This window comes from Anomaloglossus baeobatrachus, chromosome 4 (genome assembly GCF_048569485.1).
Source record: "Anomaloglossus baeobatrachus isolate aAnoBae1 chromosome 4, aAnoBae1.hap1, whole genome shotgun sequence".
Classification (NCBI taxonomy): domain Eukaryota; kingdom Metazoa; phylum Chordata; class Amphibia; order Anura; family Aromobatidae; genus Anomaloglossus; species Anomaloglossus baeobatrachus.
In genome coordinates this window covers 560,771,667-560,795,524 of record NC_134356.1, presented here as the reverse complement: position 1 = coordinate 560,795,524, position 23,858 = coordinate 560,771,667, and the positions used below count along the sequence as shown (strand labels likewise).

Below are 23,858 nucleotides of genomic sequence, written 5' to 3'. Positions count from 1 at the left end.
TCAGGTTGGTATAAGTTCATTGACACCAAATATGTTTAGGTTTACTTTCATCTATGGGGTTAAAAAAAATTCAGAAGTTTGCCCCCAAAAAGTGTCACACTTTTTACACCATTTTCCGCGTCTCATAACGTCCTCATTTTTCGGGATATGGGGTTGATTCACGGATTATTTTTTTGCGTCTCGAGCTGATGTTTTTATCGGTACCATTTATTCACAGATGATATGTTTTGACCGCTTGTTATTGCATTTTGTGCAAAATTTGCGACACCCAAAAAACGTTTTGGCATTTGGATTTTTTTCCACTCTACCGTTTATCGATCAGATTAATTGATTTTATATTTTCATAAATCAGGCATTTCTGAATACGGCGATACCATATATGTGTGTATTTTTTTTACCTGTGGCAACTGGGGGAAGGGTGCACGGTCAGAAGGTATGACCCTCTTCATATAGACAAAAAAGACTGACTGCACTCCTCGACCTGACGTGTGAACAGGTGCAGAACTGAACATGATAATAAAATATTATCCTATATAGCAGGTTCCTACTTGCCCATACACAGGAGGTTTTTAACCTAGAGAGAGGCTTCAGCATAGCGTCAGGGACCCAGTTACGAGATATGCCGTGAAGGGGCAACTGGGCAGATATACAAATGGCCATTTATATATGCTAAATATCTCATTTTTCTCAGATTTTCCTTAGCAGTAATGCAGGTCCATGTTCACATATTCATGGTTTCCATACTTTAGCATTATCAGAGTGCAAACTGTTTTTTTGTATTTTATGTCATGTTCAGTTCTGCACCTGTTCACACGTCAGGTCGAGGAGTGCAGTCAGTCTTTTTTGTCTATATACACCACACTGGCCTCCTTGGAATGCCCATAAGGGGCGTACATGGTCACGCCCCTTTTTGTTTAAAGGGCCAGTGTGCCCTGACTTGGAAGTGCCACTCAGGTCAGCTGAGAGGTTTCAGATATTTACGACACCTTCCCTTGACATTGATAGTTCTCAGGTCTCTTTATGCTGCTGCTGTCTTTATTTTGTCTTCTGTTGAGACTGCTGAGATTTTTTTCCTCAATCCGATTAGGGCAGAGCAAAATCTCTCAGATCTGAGCTGCAGCATTGTCTAACATGGGGCCGAAAGCAATGTGAGATTTTCTCGCATTGCACTCGTGTGTCATACTGAAAAATGAGTGTATTGATAGGCAAATGAAGCTGAAGGGCTATTTGTAGATCTGAAGCCTCTGTCACTCCAGCTCTATTTCCCAAAGCACTGCTGTCTCCTCCTACTTGACTGAGGCATCTTTGCTGTGTGACTTCAGGCAAAGGAGCTGTCAGTCAAGTAGGAGAAGGTGGCACTGGGCATGTAATAGAGCTGGAGTGACGGAGGCTTTAGATCTACAAATAGCTCTTCAGTCTCATTTACTTATCCATTCAATTGCTGATTTGGTTGGCCATGTAAATGGGAGGACATATTATGTGTGGAGGGTCACAACTGTAAGGTATTGCTGGACTCTGGAATAGCGACAGATTCTGTATAATTCGACGCGCACCTATATGTGCCTTATAGGCTGTGTACATGAGGTGCATACTCAGTGATATTTCTGTCAGCCATCACTCTCTCATTACACTGCGTATTATGAGATTTTATGAGAATGTCCACATTGTACATTAACAAGTGCTGCAATCCACTGAATGTCAAATGGGGCTGCGGATGTCACCCTCAGCAATGTAAAGTGTGCTGTGCCATATAGGTAGTGTGCTGTGCCATATAGGTAGTGAGTGGGCTGTGCCATACAGGTAGTGGGCTGTGCCATACAGGTAGTGGGCTGTGCCATATAGGTAGTGAGTGGGCTGTGCCATATAGGTAGTGTGCTGCTGTGCCATATAGGTAGTGAGTGGGCTGTGCCATATAGGTAGTGTGCTGTGCCATACAGGTAGTGGGCTGTGCCATATAGGTAGTGGGCTGTGCCATACAGGTATTGGGCTGTGCCATATAGGTAGTGGGCTGTGCCATACAGGTAGTGGGCTGTGCCATATAGGTAGTGGGCTGTGCCATACAGGTAGTGGGCTCTGCCATATAGGTAGTGTGCTGTGCCATACAGGTAGTGTGCTGTGCCATACAGGTAGTGTGCTGTGCAGCTTTTCCTCTGCAGGAGCTCCCCAGTGGAGACGTCCTGTGGGCACAGTCTTTGGCTGAGGCACCCTTCTGCAGGGTGGGCATTTGTGCACACTTTGTGTCAGTATCTGCTCTGCACCTTCTCCACACTCTGCTGATCCCATTCCAGATGTGGCTCCTCTCTATGATGCAATCACTGCCGGCCATTCCCTCACACCTGCCCGAGCATCCCCGGTCTCACACCTCGCACTCCCCCTAGCGCCACTGTGTGGGTACTGCGCCCCAACCACGTGTACTGCCGCAGATCCCGCCCCCCGCTGTCTCCCTCTCCCAATACCTGCGCTGACATTCGCCGTCCCCGGTGCTGGCGGAGCGGTGATTGGCGCTCTCTGTGCCCGGCGGGCGGGTCGTGAACATCCAGCTCGGTTTGTCTGCTCTGGTAATTGCTTTTCCAAAGGTTGAAGACCTGCAAATACCGGGCATCTCCGTGCACCGTCCTGTCCGCAGCGGGCACTGCAGTGTATATGAGGTGCCGGCTCCAGTGCACTGCATTCCTGGACTGCTGACACTTGTAGTGGGCTGTACCTGTGTATTGCACCGCATCACTCCCCCTCAGTGACTCTGCTGTCTGTCACACCTGGGCATTATCCTGTGCATTACCCTGTGCATTGTGGGGCTGACAGGACCCTGAGGATGGGTGTTCTCAGCCTGCTGTGCCTCCTGATTGCCTCAGGTAAGAGATGTCACTGAGCTCTTATTGTCATGCATTATCTGTATCCTTATTATGGTAACTTGTCTATACATTGTATCCAGTCTGCGCTGATTTACAGACCAAAGTCTGATGTTGGGTTATGGGGGATAAATTGTACAGAGTTGTTCTTGTTGGATTCCGCAGTGTTTCAGGTAAAATGTATCCAAGATATAGGACTACAAAATGAAGAGCACAGATTACTGCCCCTATAGATGTTAGCAGGACCAGCCATTACAGAGACAGTCCTGAATGAACCCAGTCCCCATCGCTCTGTGGGCCTCTTCTGGCAGCTAACAGGTTAACCTGACTTTGGCAGCGCAGGCGCGCTGAATATTCCCAGATCCTGGCCTGACGCAGTCCTCGCTCTTCCAGGCATCCTGTCTGTTTGTACTGCTGGACCTTCCAGGTCTCTTCTTGTAGCCAGAGGCTGCAGACTGCCACACATGCACTGGAGTGGTGGAGAACACATCTGGGCTGGTCCTGTGAACCCGTCCGTCTCCGGGATAGAGACGACTGTGTCTGAGAGACTATAGGGGGATAAAAGCTAGATGGACTGAGGACGGTACAGTACACGGCTGTAGCCTGTGAGGCTATGTTCACACGTTGCGGTTTTCTGCAGCCAAAATCTGCTTTGTTGGCAGTAAAAAAAAGCTGCTCCAAAAAGCAGGTTGTGCTGCGTTTTTTGGCACACTTTTTCATTGTCATTTGTCTACACTACACTACATGTCTATATAAAGTTAGGTCTTGTGCGCACGCTGCTTTTTTGTTGCTTTTTTGGTGCAGTTTGTGGTCCTACTGCATTTCTGACCTTCCCCAGCAAAATCTATGAGAAATCCGAAAAGCTGTGCGCATGTTGCGTTTTTTTTTTCTTGCAGTTTTGGTTGCAGAAAAAGGAAGCAGCATGTCACTTCTTTTCTTCTTTTTCCCTGCGTTTTGTCATTGACAATGTTTAAAAAACACAGGCAAAAACGCACGCTTTTTCTATGCGTTTTTCTGCCAGAGGTGCGTTTTTCACTGGGGAAGCAAAACTGCAGTGTGCACACATAGCCTTCGTTTGATTCACTGCAAAAATGCAGCCGTTGTGTTTTTTGGGCACTTTTTCTCGTTGCTTTCAATGGTGAAAAATTGCTGAAAGAATTGACTTGCTGCTTCTTTAAAAAATGCAGCAGTTTTCCATTTCAGTGATAAAAAAAAAGCAGTTGTGTATGAGATTTCTGGTTTTGTTGGGACTGTAAAAAACAGCTTTTAATTTGCATAAAACTCATGAAAACTACTGCAAAAAAACGCACCGTGTGAACGTAGCCAAAAAGTTCTTCTTGTGCCGTCACCCATACATGCGAAGTATAGATTGTGCCAGAAAAGACCTTCGAAATATTGCAAGGCAATATTCATATTAAGATGTTCATGACAAGAATAAGGTACACATGATCCTAAATCCGACCTAGAAAGTGATAATTGCACAGTGCCCTCATAGGTGCCCCTCGTCCTTTGGTCACGCCATGGGTTGCCGGTGGCCATAATGGAGCACATGAGCCAGAGCTGATTCTGGTCACCCATGGCTGGATCTCCTGCCTTCCCGAGGTGCCGGCAGTATGTGAGTGCTGTCCAGGGTATTGCGTTTCGTTCTTTTACTGCAGAATGATCTGTTGCAGTACAGTCCCTACATGTCGCTTTCTGACTGTGGCACGTCACCCCCTAGAATAGATTTTGTGGCTCCTATACGTGATACAGCATGGCATGAGTCTGTATACTGAGGATTACTATAGGCGAATGACCGTTCTGACATCAGTTTTATCGTATTGAAGTGCAGACACCTTGCTCGGCTCCATGAAGGGTTAAACCTTTCCTCGGAATGCGGATTAAACATTTTTCCAATTATGTCCAGGCAGGGATCCTGAAAATGAAGAGATAAAATATGAATTGATGCGGGTGCAGTGGCCAATGTTCACTAAGCGGTGCTGCTTGTGTGGCACATGCTCTCGCACACTGGTCCTGCCTAGCTTTGCAGCCAGATGTTGTATTTTTCTCTTCCAGGGTCCTTCAGCAGAAAGCAGCTTAGTAGGTAAAGCTTTATTCCCCTGTAAAATAGCAGCTGACGTAAAATTGGAGCCCCTTAGACTTAGCCCAGATAGCACTGCACCTCTTACTGTGCGTGTTGCTATGTGTTTGGAGGGGGAGGATTGAGCTGTGTGAAGAGGCCCTTTATATTTTCATAGCTGATGTTTCAACCTGAGCCGATCCTGGCAGGGTCCCCCTCGCTGAACATCATAGTTTCCGTTCATTAGGAGCTGGAGTCCGGCGAGGAGCCGAGTGCTGGGCTCTGCTGCCTGTAGCACAGCTGATTCTGCAGAGGGGCCTTGGCTCCGCTGACCCTTCCAGGCAGAGGTGCATAAAAAAAGGGCGTCACTGGTTGGGTCAGCTAAGGATCTCTGGCATGAATATTACAGATAGACCGCTCTATATACTTGCAGGGATACATTACTGAAGTGACACAATATTATTTCAACATCCACTAGTTTGAAATACTCTGCACGGGGAATATTGTCTGGAGAACAGGAGTCCCTGATCCACATCTGCAGACGCAGAGTAGGCACATTTATTGGCTTCAATAGAGCGTCTCTCTCCAGTGAAGTCTATAGATGTTGTGGAGAGAGCTAAACAAGCCATGTTGGCTGTCCACAATGTCCATAGACTTTATTAGGACAGAGTCACGCTTGTGTATGATTCGCATTGCACTCGGCCCCATAGACGTCAGTGCTGCAGCTCAGATCTGCGAGTTTTTCCTCAGCCCTAAGCGGACTGAGGAAAAAAATCGCAGCATGCTACGATTGTCTGCGAGAGCCGTGTCACTTGCACCCATACAAGTTTATGGGTACGGGAGAAACGTCGGACTGCCCTCGGATGTCATCCAAGTGCAGTGCGATATCCGTACAGGCTGACAATGGAGGAGACGGGGAGATTAATACCTTCCTCCCCTCCGCAGCTGTGATCCGATCTCAGGAACGGACCATTGTCGCATGACACTCGGCTCACGCCCACAGCAGATCCTGAGCCGAGATTCATTAGCAGATCTCATCTGATGCTCTCACATCAGAAGCAATAAGCAAGTGTGACTCTGCCCTTAGGCTGAGGACACACCACACTATAAAAAAAATCCGTCCCATTCTTATCCAGGGAAGAGGTAAAAAAAATTTCTTACTTGTCATTCTTCTTCAGGCCTGAAACACACATCCGTTAAAAACACGCACGTGCCGTGAGACACGTATTTTCCCTGCGTGTTGCGTGAGGTAAGTACGTGTCTCGGGTACGTGCGGTCCACGTGTGTTCTCCGTGTGCTATCCGCGATAGCACACGGAGAACAGGTAATTTACATACTCACGTGGTCCGCGCTGCTGTCCAGGGTCCTGATCTTCGTTTCCAGCCCCGCCCACTCCCCGCTGACGCTGCTTCCGGCTGAGCGGAGGGGCAGAGATCAGCGCCCAGTTCAGCACACCCACCTCCTTTACATGCTCATAACGAGCGGCGGCCGGCAGGAACAGTTTGCAGTGGTAGAATCTGCGGGGCTGGTGGAGGTTAGTATTTTTTTTTTTATTTTAAAATTAATGACACGTGTGTTTTCTCTGGCGCGTGTCACACAGAACCGCAGCCACACTACATCCGTGTGGTACGGGTGCGGGACGTGTGACACCCGTGCTGCCGGAGAATACGTGGACATGTCAGCGTGCAAAAATCACGGACACACGTAAGTACGGAACGGACACACGTTCCGTTCCAAAATACTTACGTGTGTCCATACAATAGTGAAAACATAGGTCCACGTGTCTCCGTGCCGCCGGTACGTGAAAAAACTGCCAAATACGTACCGGCGGCACGGATGTGTGTCGGAGGCCTCAGTCAGTTTTTTTTTTTTTTTTTTTTTTACTCATCAGCTATTAAAGGGAATCTGTCACTAGGTTTTTGCCACCTAATCTGAGAGCACCATAAGGCTATGTTCACACGCGGCATCTTTTTTTGTCGGTGCATCTTAAAATGCACCAAAAACGTATTTTTGATGCGTTTTTACCACGCTTTGCCCAATGCGTTTTTTAAGTCAAATCTATTGACTGGAGGGCTCAAAACCGCGGTAAAGGATTGACATGCTGCATCTTGAAAAACGCAGCCAAGATGCAGCCAACAAAAGATGCCCAGTGTGGACAGCAAAATCAAAATCTCAGACTTTGCTGGGAGAAGGAAATACATGCATTTTGGGGCATCTTTGTGACCTCAAAAACACAGCAAAAGATGCCCTATGTGAACTTAGCCTTATGTGGGAGCAGAGATCCTGATTCCAGCGATGTGTCACTTACTGAGCTGCTTAGTGTAGGTTTGATATTGATAATCTACTGCTGATTAATCAGGGATTTTATAATTAAAGGACTACTTGGCGTGCTGCCAGGTAGTCCAGCATATTCATGAGCTCTATATAACTGCTAGATCTGCAGCAGAGAAAACAGTGATTTTATCAAAATGACAGCAAACAGCTCAGTAAGTGACACATCGCTGGAATCAGGGTCTGTCTCTACATTATGCTGCTCTCAGATGGGGGAGCAAAAACCTGGTGACAGGTTTCCTTTATTCATTTACCGTTTCCTATGTTATAGAATTGCAGTATATCTGTTAAGATCGGATGCTATATTGTGGCTCCGTATGGGATCCAATTTTTTTGTTCTCACACTGAATTGTTATGAAGGAAGAAAATGTTAATCCGCACTGCCTCACCGAGTAATAATGATTCAAGTGCAATCCCTTTTTATTATCAGTTTATCACGTGTCCGATTTATATGGCGGTGTGAGTGAGCCATAATAGTCACCATTTATTGCTGATGCATGTACGCTACATTGCGTCAAATTTGCATGCGGATGAAATGATAACAAATCTCATCTACATGTTACAGAATTTTTAGAAAAGGTCACTGACCCAGATCAACCCAATCGTGTAGGAGACCACTATGATTACAATTATAACAGCGAAAGAACGTGGTACAAACCCAAGATTCAATAAAAAAATATTCTTTATTTAATTTCATTAATAAATAAAATTCAACAAGGAGTCCAAAATAGGAGACTTATACCACATACAATAGTGTAATAAGGAACTACATACGTAGTAAGAGGCCAATATGACTAGATGTAAATAATTATGTGCACAGTAATAATAGCTATGGGCAACAATGAACAATATTCACCCTAATTGGGCCATAGAAAAAAGTTTTTTTGCACCAAAATTATTCTATATTACAATAGCTGTAATGCCTTTATATTATGTGATTGAACTGATTCACACCTATAATCAATTACTATGGAGGGGGACAAGAGCTGTGACCCGTTACATGGATAACAATTAGCCAGTGACAGCAATTCTGAATAGCTATATGTAAAAATTATGTATGTCCAAAGTAAACCCTCACCAAGGGTCATGGAATACAATAACCATGCAAGGTAACAACCAGTGCCCCTCAATTGATCCAAGTATAACCAGAACCAGTACTGACCCGTAATTGCAGCGGTAACAGCCTCCCAGCAGTCCCAACGCGCGTTTCACCTCTTCATCAGGAAATGTCTGATGGGGGAGCAAAAACCTGGTGACAGATTTCCTTTAATCATTCACAGTTTCCTATGTTATAGAATTGCAGTATATCTGTTAAGATCGGATGCTATATTGTGGCTCCGTATGGGATCCAATTTTTTTGTTCTCACACCGAACTGTTATGAGGGAAAAAAAACGTTAATCCGCACTGCCTCACTGAGTAATAAGGATTCAAGTGCAATCCCTTTTTATTATCAGTTTATCACTTGTCCGATTTATATGGCGGTGTGAGTGAGCCATAATAGTCACGATTTATTGCTGATGCATGTACACTACATTGTGTGAAATTTGCATGCAGATGAAATGATAACAAATCTCATCTATATGTTACAGAAGTTGTCTACATGGAAATTGACCAATAGTGCAGATTTTAAATTATACCGCATATCACAATTTCAATTTCAAATTTTCAGTATCTAGAGGGAAAATCTGCAGTGAATCTGGAAAAAAACCCCGTTTGGGTAGGTCGACAAATGGTGGTTTATTCTACCCCAAATTTGCCTGTGTATGGGGATGTATCTTTCTACATTGAAAGGGGTGATATCTGAGATGAAAATCTGCAGAAAATATAGACAAACTGTGAATTGTAAAATCACCACTGTTGGTCGCTTTCTATGAAAACAAATTCCACAGCACGTGGATGAGATTTGTTAAAATCTCATTATTCACATACATGGTAATGTAAACTAATGCGGATTGTGCGTGTGAAAATGTGCCAGTAATGCAAATATCCCAGTTTATGTAGGCCTATAGAGGTTGCCCACTACTTTTACATTGATGGCCTGTCCTTAGGATACATCATCAATGTTTGACACCCTGCCGATCAGCTGTTCTTTGGGTTGTCAGAAACAGCAGGGGGCCGGAAATGCTCAATTCCGGAGCTTCCCCATCTATTGTTAATGGCCGTGGCAGGGTACTGTACATCCGCCTCCCATTCCAATAAATAGGTGGCAGATGTGCAGTTCCCGGCCGCAGCCGCTGTCAGAAGACAAGGCAGCTCCCGAACTGGGCATTTCTGGTTTCCGGCACCTATGACAGCTGATCGGCTGGGGTGCCGGGTGTCGGACCCCAGCTGATCAGACATTGATGACCTATCCTAAAGACAGGCCATCAATGTAAAAGTAGTGGACAACCCTTTGGATTCGCTGGGGACTTGGGGTGAAATCCCCCACATGTGCACCTGGTCTTACTACTCTGTAATTATATATGCATGATAGTGCATAGGCAGCATTGTAACCTGTTAAACTATGGTATTGACACATTTTGTCTTTTCTTGTTTTTTAGCTGGATGCTCTGACCCAGCAGTTGAAGTTGTAATCCCACAGTTGTTATGGTCTGGGCAGATCCCTCTGCCACTGAGAGATGCGTCAGTCTTCACTAACATCCGAAAGCCTCGTTCCGTTCCCAGAGATACAACGACCCATCCGGATAATATGTATATTCATCTGCCTGCATTTGGCAGGAACCTTCATTTGCACCTGCAGAGGGTCCATGATTTCCTGGCTACAGGCTTTATGGTGGAGGAAAGGACAGAATTCGGAAACAAAATCCAAACCAAAATCCCAGAGGACGAGCTTTGTTTCTATGTTGGAGAAGTTCTGAACCACAACAAGTCTTTTGCGTCAGTCAGCACATGTTCAGGACTGGTGTGTACCTGTAAATTATTATATGCAGATGCCTTCATTAATGACAAGAAAAATGTATTATTATTATTATTTATTTTTATAGCGCCATTTATTCCATGGCACTTTACAGTGAAAGAGGGTATACGTACAACAATCATTAACAATACATAACAGACTGGTATAGGAGGAGAGAGGACCCTGCCCGCGAGGGCTCACCGTCTATAGGGAATGTATTATATACACTAAAGTGAATAATAATGGCGTGTAGATAGGCACAAGGATGTGCAGAGCATTTTCAGTCATTAAAGAGGACCAACTACCAGAATTTTCCTATATAAACTAAACCAGTGCTATACTGGCGCTATCATGCTGATTCTATGCATACCTTTAGTTGTGAGATCGGATGTATGCTTTCTGAACTGCAGACAAGTAAAGTTTGTGAAATGCACTGTTATTTGATTGATAGCAGCTACAAAGTATCTAAAAGGTGGGTTGGGTTTTGCTAGTTATTCCCGCCCCTGTCTAACTGCCTGTCCTTCCTCACCCTGTAATAACCGCAATAGTGGGAGGAAGGAGAGGCAGACAGACAGGGGTGGGAATAACTAGCAAAACTCGACCAACCTTTTAGATATTCCGTAGCTGCTATCAATCAAATAACAGTGCATTTCACAAACTTTACTTGCCTATATTTCAGAAAGTATACATCCGATCTCACAACTATAGGTATGTATAGAATCAGCATGATAGCGTAAGTATAGCACTGGCTTTAGTTTATATGGGTAAATCCTGGTGGTTGGTCCTCTTTAAAGAATGTGGACACCTTCAACAGCATTTTTACATACATGCCTTAATTGGCTTAAAAGCATTCAGATGGGTCTCATTAAACCTCAAACCTCTTGGGCTATTTCTCCAGCCTTTATGTATCACAGTACACAACAGACTGCAGAATGAGTTAACGGTCAAATCCTTCTGTGAGCAGGGCTTGTAACCCTTAACTCTTCTTTTGAACCATATTTTAAGCAAATTTATGACCATATAAAAGTTCAGCATTAGGCCGGTCTTAAATGGGTTTAGGTAGGAGATGACAGATTTCACTGTTGCCTATTCTGTAATCTGCTATGTACTGTCACACATAGAGGCTGCTGGAGACAAACTGTGCAAAACATCTAATTAAACCTTATTGCTAATAAGCTCATTTGCCAAAAATACAAGCATTAAAGGGTTATGCCCCAAAAAACAAGTTATATATCCTATTCGTATTATGGGGATAACTTGCTGATTGTTGTGGGTCTTGGGTCTGGCCATTGGGACCCACATGCGATTTTAGCAATCAGTCCTCCAGCAATAAGCAACTAAAAGATGTCTTAATTTTTTTTTTTAAGAGTAATCTTTTAAAAAGTAAGAACAATTACCTCCGAATGTGTCCATTTACTTTAAGTGTCATCAAGCTTTAGTCAATCTTCTATATGTTTATCATGACTTTCGGGTCCCTCATTTCTGACATTTTGAGAAAATTCTTTTGTTGCAATAGTCCTAGAATTAGTAAACCTGAAAAACCATGGCACAGCTTGCCTTCTGCAGCCCTTAGCTGGGCATATTGCAATATTGAGTTCTGCTAAGGATGTATTTGTATTATACACAAATCTGCTTTACCGGGGCAGTGAGATGGCACCAGGTTTGGTGGCCATGCTGATTTTTTTTAACAAAGACCTGTTTTAAGGTTCACTGTCAAACTCCTTCTTCATCATCTCAGACATGGTGGGAATCTTGAAAGAAATGCTGTTTTGTAGGTACAGTATAGAGATTCTGGAGCTCAAGGAAAAAGTTGTAACAGGTCCTACACCTACTCTTTGACATTTATAGTACTATGTAACCAAGGTACCTTAAAAGGGTTGTGCATATTTGGATGCATTTCCTAACTTAAAGGGGTTGTGCACTATTAGGACAACCCCCTCTGATTACGCATGGTTCCCCCTGGGAAAATATTGACTATACTCACCTCCCCTACCAGCGCCCTTCAAGTGGTGCCACGGCTCAGGTGGGGTTATGACGTCACGCAAACCCTGCTCTCAGTTACCGCTGGCATGTCTCTTCCTGCCTTTGGACACTTGAGTAATCAACAGAAGGTGATCGGCAAACACAGTGCTCACTCTCTGTTAATTAACTCATTTGGTCCGAAGGCAAGGAGACAGAAGACGGCGCTGAGTGAACACTGGGCTTGTATGATGTTACAACCCTACATAAGCCCCGGGATTGTGAGCCGTGGTACCGCTGAAAGGGCACTGGTACGGGAGGTAAGTATAGGAGTATAGGCTTTATTATTTTACCTGGGCAAAAGTGGTATCAGAAGAGGTTGTCTTAGTAGGGAGGACAACCCCTTTAAATGCATGGAGGTTATAAAACATGTCTGCCAAAAATGTTGTACTGTTTGATGGCTTTTAGAGGCTCTTTGTTTTTAGGCACATTTGACTTTGATGCGGTTTGTGGTCATAAATCAGCAGAGCGGAGATGAGAAAAAGACAAGAAAAAGAGCTACAAATTCCCCTCCAGTCCAGCACAGCGTGCAGATTGGAGAGGACAGAGGCTAAAGAAAGCAAGCTGTGCAACATTTTTAATAAAACCCAATTGCTAGAAAGATTTTTAGCCTCAAATACACGTTTTTAGGCAAAATAAAAAATTGTCTCTGAAGTGGAGTGCTCTGTTGAGTGCTCAGTAGCTCCATTCCTAGTAATGCTGCTTTACATGTTGAGTGCCCACAGAGTGGCACAACTGTCATAGGAGCGGTGACAGGAGCAAGGCGCTATCACTTCGGTCATGGCTAGAGGAGTTTTCTAGGATTTATAAAAATTTAGCCAAGAGCAGGGATTGGCAAATAAAAATCTAAACTATTCTTGCCTATCACTTTACTATGTGTCTGCTGGTGCCATACGGGGACTCACCGGTCACATGGGACGGGAACGCTATCAGTATTTATGAGTTTGGATTAGTGGAGAAAGGTATTGCTAGTAATAGTGATGCTAGGGGAATTGTATATAATAAGTGCATAAGAGAATACTGGAGACAGCGCAGGCACAGACTACTTTTGGTGATAATTAACTGTATGCAGGAATGTACAGAAAACCAATCATTAGAAAGAAATTCACATACCGAATCCTTGTATATTGTGTAGACTGCGGATTTGCTGTTTAATTCATGTTGGCACCTACAAGCTTGTTACTGTGATATGATAATTTTTCATTTAGGAGTAGTTTGGCTGCCTGGATGACAGCTGTCAGTGCAAATTGTCAAATGGCTCCAGAGCTACATTCCTAGCTGTCTCTTTTCCTTTTTTTTCACATGGATAAGGATTCTTTTATCTACTTTAAAATTAATATCCCTACAATGGAGGCAGTTCTGCAGTAAATCTGAAGCTAATTTGACATTTTTACAATGTAATTTATACAAAGTTTTATTAAAGAATACTTCCTCCAGAAATAAAACACTGTAAAATACAGCAGTATTTATAAGGTTTTTTGATTTATAACTAGCTGTAGTACCTGGCGTTGCCTGGGATAGTAACGCTCTCTCCCACTCTCGCTCTCTCCCACTCTCGCTCTCTCCCACTCTCGCTCTCTCCCACTCTCGCTCTCTTCCACTCCCGCTCTCTCCCGCTCTCTCTTCCTCTCACCGCCAAAATCATATTAACTGACACATAAGCTATCTTATGCTAAGAAAGTCCTTTATTGCATATAGCAATTTGTCATTTTTATAATGTAATTTATACAAAGTTTTATTAAAGAATACTTCCTCCAAAAATAAAACACTGTAAAATACAGCAGGATTTTTAAGGTTTTTTTTATTTATAACTAGCTGTAGTAACTGGCGTTGCCTGGGATAGTAACGCTCTCTCCCACTCTCGCTCTCTCCCACTCTCGCTCTCTCCCACTCTCGCTCTCTCCCACTCTCGCTCTCTCCCACTCTCGCTCTCTCCCACTCTCGCTCTCTCCCACTCTCGCTCTCATTACATTCTTACGGTTAAGGTTAACTTAAGGTGCCTTGACAGTTAAGGGGCTTGGCTACTAGAGTCCTGTCTGTTACATTTGGTGGAGGAACGAGTGGGAGGTAGTTGACCCACTGGACCACAGGGTGAACCTGGGCTTACCCTAATGTGGGAGGGGCTTTACTAAGCCCCTAGGTTATTTGCCAGTGTACCGCCCCGTGGCCTCGACTGCGGCCGCAGAGCCGCTCGGATCCGTGCTCGCGTTCTACGGGTGGTTGCTCGAGCCTCTCACGGACCCGGGGGTCATGTCGCTCTGCAAAGAGGTTTGGCGCTACGTGCGGGGGATGCGGGTATTTGGTTTTGGGATGATAGTTCATGACGCCACCCACGGGTTGTGGTGATTGTGGACACCACCGCTGCGGTGAAGGTACGGGGACTCCCGGGAGCGGTGTAGTGGCACAGCTAGGTGTTGACCCCTCCTTGGGTAGGGGATGTTGGTCCCCGGGGCCCGGTTGGCAGGGGCCGGGGTGCAGGGCGCAGTGTTGCGGTGCAGCGTGGTGCGGTGCCTGAGGCCACTGGTGTACTCACTCTGATACAAGTCACTGAAGGCGCTGGTAAACCAAACTGGGTGATGAACGGGGCCCGCAGCCGGCTGCAGCTTCTCCAGTCAGGTTGGCAATGTCCGCCTTTCTCCTGCACCTGTGTGTGTATCTGACTACTGTGCCTGGGTACTGGTAGTCCGCTTCCTGGCGTATAAGTGTTGGTGGAGCCCGTTTGCTCGCAAACGCTGGCCCTGTGGATCTCTGGCCTTTGGCGGTGGCGCTCTCCGGATGGGTTGGGTTGTTGCCTTCAATCGGTACTTAGGTGGGAATGAACCCCTCAGGTCCGACCGCAATCAGTTAATTTGACTATGGTGGTGGCTTATAGCCTAGTTCGGGGTCTGAGTACCCTGCCTGGTGCTCCGGTATCCAGTTGGCTCCCCGGTTCGGTTCCGGTGGGCCACTACCCTGTCCCGGTCCCTTACGGTTCCACTGGTCGTATTCCCGGTCTCCTGCAGGCGGCCACTACCGTCTGCCTGCCTGACTGATTGGGGGTCCTAGGCTCCAACCCAGGCCCCGCGCAGAACTGTACTCCTCTCACTCCTCTCTCCTAACTCAATCTCCGCTTGTGTCTCCTGCCTCAGGCCAGCAGACTCCTCGGGGGGGGGCGTGTCTATCCACCTGACTCCGCCCACCTAGTGTGCCTGTCTAACTGAGGGAGGCAATCAGGTCTTTGTTGACTGATAGACCCCCACCCCAGTAAGGTACCATGTGGTGTGTATAGTGACCTGTTACCCCTGGGGGTCCAGGGTGTCACACCAGAGCCTTTGATAGTGAAGATGGACTTGGCTGCCAGTAGATGCCAGGTGCCACTTCCAGGGCAGTATCGAGGACTGTGGCAGCTGACCCCTGGGGTAGCAGATGCAGGGATAGGCTAAGTTGTCGGCAGGTACAGTCTGTGGTCCAGCCGAAATGGCTGATGCAGACTGTATGGCTGGTTCAGGCAGGTACTGAGGCTACAGCAGATGGTGAAAAGTACGACTGAGAATAGGAAACAGCTACGGGTTAGGGAGTACAGGTACAGGTAGCAGGCACAGGATACACGAGACCTGACAACTAACTAACCAGCAAGCAGGTAACTAACTAAACACATTGCTCAGGCCCTTCCCTTAGGAGGAGGATGCCTCAAATACCTAGTGCCTCTGAACCATCGGCTGAGAGGTACTTTTGGGTAAGGGTGCGCTGGCCCTTTAAGAGAGAGCATGTTTGGCATTTTTACAGAATTGATCATACGGTGCACAGGGTTTATCTGGTTGCACTAATCAATAATGTCAATTTGTACCTATAATTTAGTGGGTCTACGGGATAAATAAAAATTAAACTGGGTTTTATTCTCATCTTGAAGGGGTATTCCCATCTCCAAGATCCTATCCGAACATGTAGTAGGTGTAAAGAGAATGGCAAATACCTCCAATTAGAAATGTAGTATAGTTCTCCTGATTCACTGCATCACTTACCCCATGTTCAAGGCATTGCAGGACCGTAGGTGTCCATGGTGATGACTAGAGCAACTGAGTAAATAACTGACTATATGCATGGTCACATCCATGGATACCTAAGATCCCGTGATGCCTTGAACATGAGTTAAGAGACATAGCTAATCAGTAGAACTATACTACATTTCTAATTGGTTGTATTTGCTAATATTTTTATTACATGTACTACATATTAGGATAGAATCTTGGACAGGGGAATACCCCTTTAAGTTATAATGTAGTCATAGGATATGTAATGCTAGGGATCCCACCAATTGCACATACACCTATCCTATAATAAGAGCTCTGAAGTGCCATATTTCAAACAATAACCATGCATGTGCCGAGCGCCTCATTCATTGTCTAAGGGACGGGTGGAGACATCGTAGGAATTGAATGTAGCTGTGGGGCACATAACGTGCCATCACTCTGTTCAAACAAGGCTCCTTTTCCCACTTACATTACAGGTAAGGCTGCTTTCACACATCCGGTTTTTGCTGAGCGGCACAATACGGCGCTTTGCAGAAAAAACGCAACCGTTTGGGTTTTTTTGCCGCCGGTTGCGTTTTTTTCTGCATAGACTTGCATTAGCGCCGTATTGTGCCGCATGGCCTTGCATTGCGTCCGTTTTTTGCCGGATGCGGCATATTTAGCCCATGCGGCGGGTAGATGGAACGTTGCCTGGCATGTTTTTTTTGTGCGGCAAAAAAACTGCATCGTGCCGGGTCCGGCGCAATTTACAATGCTAGTCTACGAACGCCGGATGCGGCGTCCTGCGGCAAAAATCGTATCCGGCCACCGGATGTGGTTTTTTTGCACTGCACATGCTCAGTATCAAGCCGCATCCGTCAAAAAAAGCAACGGATCTGTTTTTTTCGCCGCATCCGTTGCATAGGTTTTTGAGCCGGATTGAGCTGCACAGCAAAAAACGGATGTGTGAATGCAGCCTAACCTGCCATGTGATTAATGCTGTCCTGATAGATTCTTCCTGCCTGGATCAGCTTCATTCAAAGGTCTTTTCTAACTCATTGTAAACATGTGATGTCTGCAATGAGGAAGCCTGTCCACAATTCATTTTTTCAGTGGTTAGGCTGCGTGAATGACCTGAGAATATCTTAAGGATATCTGTGCCCCTTTTTCCTAGTGATGCAGGGGTGGACAGATCATTGGTGCAACCTGAGCCCAAGGGATAAGGGAGCCCATGTCTATCTCTTAGGCTGCTTTCACACATTAGTTTTTTTGCAATCCGCCACAATCCGGCGCTTTGCAGAAAAAACGCATCCGTTTTGTTTTTTTTTTGCCGCCGGATGCGTTTTTTCCTCATATAATTGCATTAGCGCCGGATTGTGCCGCATGGCCTTGCGTTACATCCGTTTTTTGCCGGATGCGGCATATTTAGCTGATGCGGCAGCTGCATAGAATGTTGCTTGCTCGTTTTTTTGTCTGTGGCGAAAAACCGCATCGTGCTGGATCCGGCGCGATGCGGCGCGATTTACAATGCAAGCCTATGGACGTCGGATGCGGCATCCCGCGTCAAAAACCGCATCCGGCGGCCGGATGCATTTCTTTGAACTGCGCATGCTCAGTATCATACCGGATCCGTCAAAAAATGGACGGGCCGCATGGAAAAACTTATGCAACGGATCCGTTTTCTTTGCCGCATCCGTTGCATAGATTTTTGAGCCGGATTCAGCCTGATGCAAAAAAAAAAAAAAAAACCTGATGTGTGAAAGTAGCCTTAAGTAGGTATAATTGTGCATTGCGATGAGCTATTGGACTACCAAGGGCCCAACTACTGTTCTTGCACAGGTGCCCTCTTCCGTCTGTGTCTACCAGTGTAGTGATGAATCTCTCAATAATGAAATATATAATATATTTTTTCTATTTTATTTATTTTTTTTTTTCTTTTACAAATTTTGCGTTTTCCCCAGATTGTAATGTATGTTCCCACTCTTAAATCATAACATTACAATAGATTGTGGTTACAAGTGAAAAGGTTTTGGTACCGTGTTAGCCAGTTGAAAAATGATTGATTGTTCTCAGTGAGAGAAACAAAATTATAATTTTGTCGTTGGGATACCTTTTAATGGCTAACTAAAATAAAATGGTGTTACAAAGCAAGCTTTCAAGACATCTCAGGTCCCTTCATCAGGCATGGTATAACAAATATCGGTTTCCAGTTACTGTACTCCTTAATAGATTATGGCTGACGCTACTTTATGGTGTATTTGTCTAGGCAGGTGCTGAGCCATCTGAGGGCGCTGTAAACATGTCTAGTTGTACTTTTTTAGCAGCGTTTTCCTACAGCACAATTGGACTCCTGTTTATCTCCACACCTCATACTGGAATTACTTTGGTTCTTTGAAGCATTGCAGGGTGGAAGTTTTCCTAGACAGCAGAGCAAGTTGTTCTGTCCTGCTCCTTTACCTCTGATGCATCCACACCCAGATACCAGTCACAAGGACCCTAGATAAATATCTGCTGTAGGTCGTTTCTGTGCTTGGAAGGTTTTATTTTTACTGTAAAATGCGTGTGTTGTGTTTGGCAGGAGTTGTGTGAGACGGAGAAGCCTCTCCTGAGCTCCGGGCTCCCGGTGATGCTTTCCCTTTACTGTGGTTTGCAGGTTTTCGAGGGATCCTCACTGAGCACTCACTTGCCCACAACACAGCACTGGCAGTAGGGGAGGGAAGTGCGCAGATGAAATGAACATCTTTCACCAAAATTCTAAAAAAAAAAATAAAAAAAATCCTGAATGAATATAGGGATATACCGTATTCTTCAGACTATAAGACGCACCCTGGTTTTAGAGGGGGAAAATAGGAAAATCAAATTTTTAGTAAAAAATGCGGTCATGACACACTGTTTGGGGCGAGGATCTGCTGCTGACACTGTTATGGGGGTAATGTCCCCAAATTCTCTACTAAGGTACCCCATCCTGGTAATGATCCTCCAGCCTTGTATATTATCCCCATTCTTGTATATATGTCCTGCTATATACCCCCAATCCTGCTGTATACCCCCAATCCTGCTATATACCCCCAATCCTGCGATATACCCCCAATCCTGCTATATATACCCATCCTGCTATATACCCCAATCCTGGTATATGGCCTGCATCGTGTGTCACAGAAAAAAAAAAACGTTTATACTCACCTTTCCTCACTCCAGCAGCATTGCTCGTCTTCCTGTCTGTGCCAGCAGCAACGCCGCTGACCTGTGTGGAGCCAGTCACCGTTCCCTGCAGCATCGCGATGTCTACCTGCCCGCTGATGTGTGTGTGTGTGTGTGTGTGTGTGTGTGTGTGTGGAGAGTGGTGAGCACAGGGATGACGTCATCGCTGTGCGCACAGCTCCATACACATCAGCGAGCCTCCAGACAGGAGGACATTGTGCTGCTGCAGGGAACAGTGACCGGTGAGTATACCGTACTTATTCACTGCCCCCCCCCCCCCCTCTCTGATGATGCGCGAGGGGCAGTGAATATAGCCACACATGATCACTACAGGCCGTAGTTGCTAGGGGTGATCACGCGGGCCGGCTGTTAATTATGCGCGCATCCCCCGCCCATCAACCCTCCCACCTGTCAGCGCCGTCTTCAGCGCTGAGAGATGATGGGCGGGAGGATGCATGCATATGAAATCAGTGGGCCCACGTGGTCACGGCAGGCGCTGCTACAGCCTGCTCATGCTGCCAATTACCCGCTCCACCGCAGCACCCTCATTCCCTGCAGCCATGCCCTACATTCAGACATTAAGGCGCACCCCTCACTTTCCCCCAACATTTGGGGGGAAAAAAATGCATCTTATAGTCCGAAAAATACGGTATCAACTTCCAACTAGATTCTCGTTATAAGGCCTCATTCACATGTCCATGTTTAAACACATATGGGAAAAAATGGTACTTGTGTCAACAGTGTTTTTGATCAGTGTGACATCCGTTTGTCCGATTTTTACCATCGATTTTTACCATTTGTCGTCAGTTTTTTTTTTGTTTTTTTTTCTTTCTTCATGAAAGAATCAGTAACTGAATAAATTGCAAAGCTTTCCCTATATTTTGCAATGTTGAACACGCACCGCACATGGATGGCTGTACGTGTTTTTCACGAACCCACAGACTTGGATATTTGAATAGCACTATGGGTTATTATGGGTATGTGTGGTATTCCACATAGACATCTGAATGAGGGCTAACCTATAAATCTCAAAGAACCAAGAAGTAGTAACAAAGCCTATCCCTGTTGCATACTTTTTTCCCACAAGCGTTTTGCAATTGATTGCCACTTTTACAGGTTCTTGTAGTCAGTACTCAAGTATAGATCAGGCCTGAATATCTTTAAAGAGGCAGGTAAATCAAATTACAGTCTTTTTTTTATCACTTATAGACATCCTGTTTATTGAGATATAAAACCAGATAAAGATTGATAACACTGGTCTACATTTGAAAAAAAAAAAAATCTTTGCTGCTAAGTATTTTTTTCTGATTTTACCCTAACAAAAAGTGCTGATTCCTGATAAGCAGTAAAAAAAATGCAATCTGTCAAATTTTTTCACAAATGAGAAATCTTTGATTAAAGGTTTTAAAGTTGAGTTTCAGGGGTAATAGGAAATTCTGAAGGACCGATAGCATGTAATATATTTTTTTCATGCAAAAAAAGGAATCTGTTGTCTAATCTAGAGCGCAATAGTTATGTAAATTTTAATTGTTAAGGAGAAAATTTCTATTTTTGGATGCTCTGAAGTAGTTATGATCAGACTTGTCACAGTATAAACATCAGGAGTAGTCAGCCATCGTGTTTGCGTTCAATATGCCGTGATATCTTAGTTCCATAGTAAAAATGTCTTGGTGAAAGAAAAGTTAAATTTTCTGCAACTTGTAAGCCTCTTGAATGACTGAATGGTGTCACTGGTTTTCATACTTGTATAGCCAAAAATTTCCATCTTTGGTAGTTTAACTGCTTATTAATCAGTGTTCCTATTAGTTATACTAATTGCATATTCAGCATTTGTTTGGCGTATTCAGTATAAATGAATAAATAATAAATAAATAATTAAAATGATATATATTATGTTACTACTGTAAAGGCCCCGTTACACGCTACGATTTATCTGGCGATATGTCATCGAGGTCACGGTTTTCGTGATGCACTTCTGTCGTTGTTAGTGACGTCGTTGCGTGTGACACCTACGCGTGACTCCGAACGATCTTAAAAATAGCGAAAATCGTTGATCGTTGACACGTCGTTCATCTTCAAAATATTGTTCATCGTTTCGAACGCAGCAGACATATTGCTACGTTTGACACCCTGCCAACGACAAACAACATCGTTAGTGCATCCGACATCAGCGACGCGGGCGTGTCGTTACGATCAATGCTCCACGCCTCCTCCGCTCTGATTGGTGGTACCAACTGCGTTCTGATTTAGCAAGCATGGTTGATAAGGCGGACACAAAATTCAATTGACGTTCATTGTGGCTGCCCGCGGTCCTGTGTGCATTTCATTACAGAGCTCTGCTGTGACGTGTGTGTCATTTCATTTTCGGCTACTATCTTTTGTCCTGGTTGATTGCATAAAATTAATTTTAGACTTTGTTTTTGTACAAACTTCCAGAGTTAAAAAACATTGAGCCCTACCCGGAATTGTTCACATGTTCATACACCTGTATGCACATCTTGGTCGCATGTCACGTTTTATTTATTTTTTTTTAAATTTAAAAAAAAAAAATAACATACCTTGGAGAACACAGAAAGGCGTAAAGGATGCCATACACACACACACACAAAACATATATCACGCGTGCGGCACCGGTGGTTGCGTCAAACGGGGCAGCTGCAAATGCGGCCTTATATTTCACAGACAACCAATCACGTAACAGAAGACCGGAGGAGATTCTAATAGTATGGAAGTTCGGGCGTGTAGAGGGCGAGGCAATCACACGCCAGGGTGTATGCTATGGACAATTATACGCCTCTGTCGTTGCCGGAATCGTTGGGAGGAATGCTGTGTGGCGATGTCCACACGACCGCCTTGGTCAAACAATATATCGCTGAACAATGTTGCGTCGTTTGTGAGATGGGTACGTGTGACTGTTACAAAACGACCTTTGAGCGATCTCGGCAAATCGTAGCAACGATCTGGGCATGTGACATCGCTAACGAGATCGCTAGCGATATTGTTGTGTGTAAATCGGCCTTAGGAGTTTTTTTAGTAAACCGTGTTTTGCGGAAAACTGGAGGAAACTGATGTGATTTTTGGATTCGACTCACCAAAATTCATAATGATGTTGTGGTATTGTGCAGACAGCAGAATTGATGTAGAGCACAATATTTGGTCCATATCGCCCTCCCTAATTAAAATGTAACTGTCATGGTGAGATGGTGTCATGGACGTCAGCAGTTTTGACCATGGGGAGGTTGGGAGCTGATATTCCTGGTTGGATAAGATTGTTGAACAACTCGTTTTCCTAAAAACTTATACATAAGTAGCGTGTTCACTACCCACATACGTTGTGACTTTTAGACCTGTGTGACATGAGAATAGCTGGTAAGTCACAAGCTGAAATCCTTCTGATTAGTGGAACAGGAAATTGTAGGATATTATCAACTAGGTCGGAAGAGGGTCTATTCCTTTATGTAGTGCCCCAGGTGGTTGAGGCCCTGTGGCATGTGTTCCATGTGCTCATACTCAAATATATACAGTTACTCCAGTGGAATTTAGCTGTTATGTAATGAGGGATAATTAATGCAATTTTACCTTCAGGAACTACTGACATCATTGACAAACTCCATAATATTTATGTAAACCCATTCTAGAACTAGTAATTTGTTACAGTCTCTTTAGCCTTGACCTGCTTTGTAATTACGATGTTGAGCATTTGTGTGATGTTTCTATGTTCTCTCCACAGACTGGATTCATTCACATAGGAGAGGAGCAGCTGATGATACAACCGATCAATACGACGGTAGACCCCAGAGCTCACTTCTCCGGAAGACAACATATAATAAGGTCCAAACGCCAAGCAGAAGTGCCCTCCTCCTCCTCATCTTCTTCGCAATCTCAGACCCCACATAGGAATTGTCAAGTTATATCAGGTGTGCTTTGTTTTTTTCAGATCATACCAACATAACTGCTATCATTTTGTATATTTACAGTGCAGTTTTTGTCACATTTTGCATTAGTTTTATGTCATTTAAGGGAACATGTCACCAGATTTGGACACTGTAAGCTGCGTCCACCACCAGTGAGCTCTTCTATACAGCATTCCAGAATACTGTATATAACATGCCAGGCCGCTATGTAGCACGTAAAAAACACTTCTATAATACTCACCTAGGGGGCGTTCCGGTCTGATAGGTGTCGCTGCTCTCCTGGTTTGGCAACTCCTCTCTGTGGCGATCGCCATCCTCCTTCTTTTGAGGCTTGTGTGCATGACATCATCATACGTCATTCACACAGGCCGGCATTGAGGTCCTGTGCAGGCGCACTTTGTTCTGCTCTACTCAGGGCAAATGAAAGTATTGTAGTGTGCATGTGGGGGCGGTCTGTAACCTTTCCTTGCGCCTGCGCAGGACCACAATGTTTGCCTGTGTGGACGACGTAGATGCATCATCTATACTGGGCTGGGTAGAAGGAGAACGGAGAACGCAGCAGAGAGGAGGCGCCGGACCAGAGAGCAACGACACACATT

At 44.8% G+C, this 23,858-nt stretch overlaps 1 protein-coding gene across 1 annotated transcript in view; it reads left to right on the top strand.

Annotated features, from left to right (window-relative positions):
• The first annotated feature begins 2,585 nt into the window (after positions 1–2,585).
• ADAMTS17 (ADAM metallopeptidase with thrombospondin type 1 motif 17) overlaps positions 2,586–23,858 on the top strand; it is a 398,711-nt gene continuing 377,438 nt past the window's right edge. Inside the window, exons 1-3 of the mRNA XM_075342840.1 lie at positions 2,586–2,852; positions 9,781–10,142; positions 23,076–23,262. Of these exons, the coding sequence (XP_075198955.1) occupies positions 2,813–2,852; positions 9,781–10,142; positions 23,076–23,262 (589 nt within the window). The 5' untranslated portion in view covers positions 2,586–2,812. The remainder of the gene's footprint in view (positions 2,853–9,780; positions 10,143–23,075; positions 23,263–23,858) is intronic.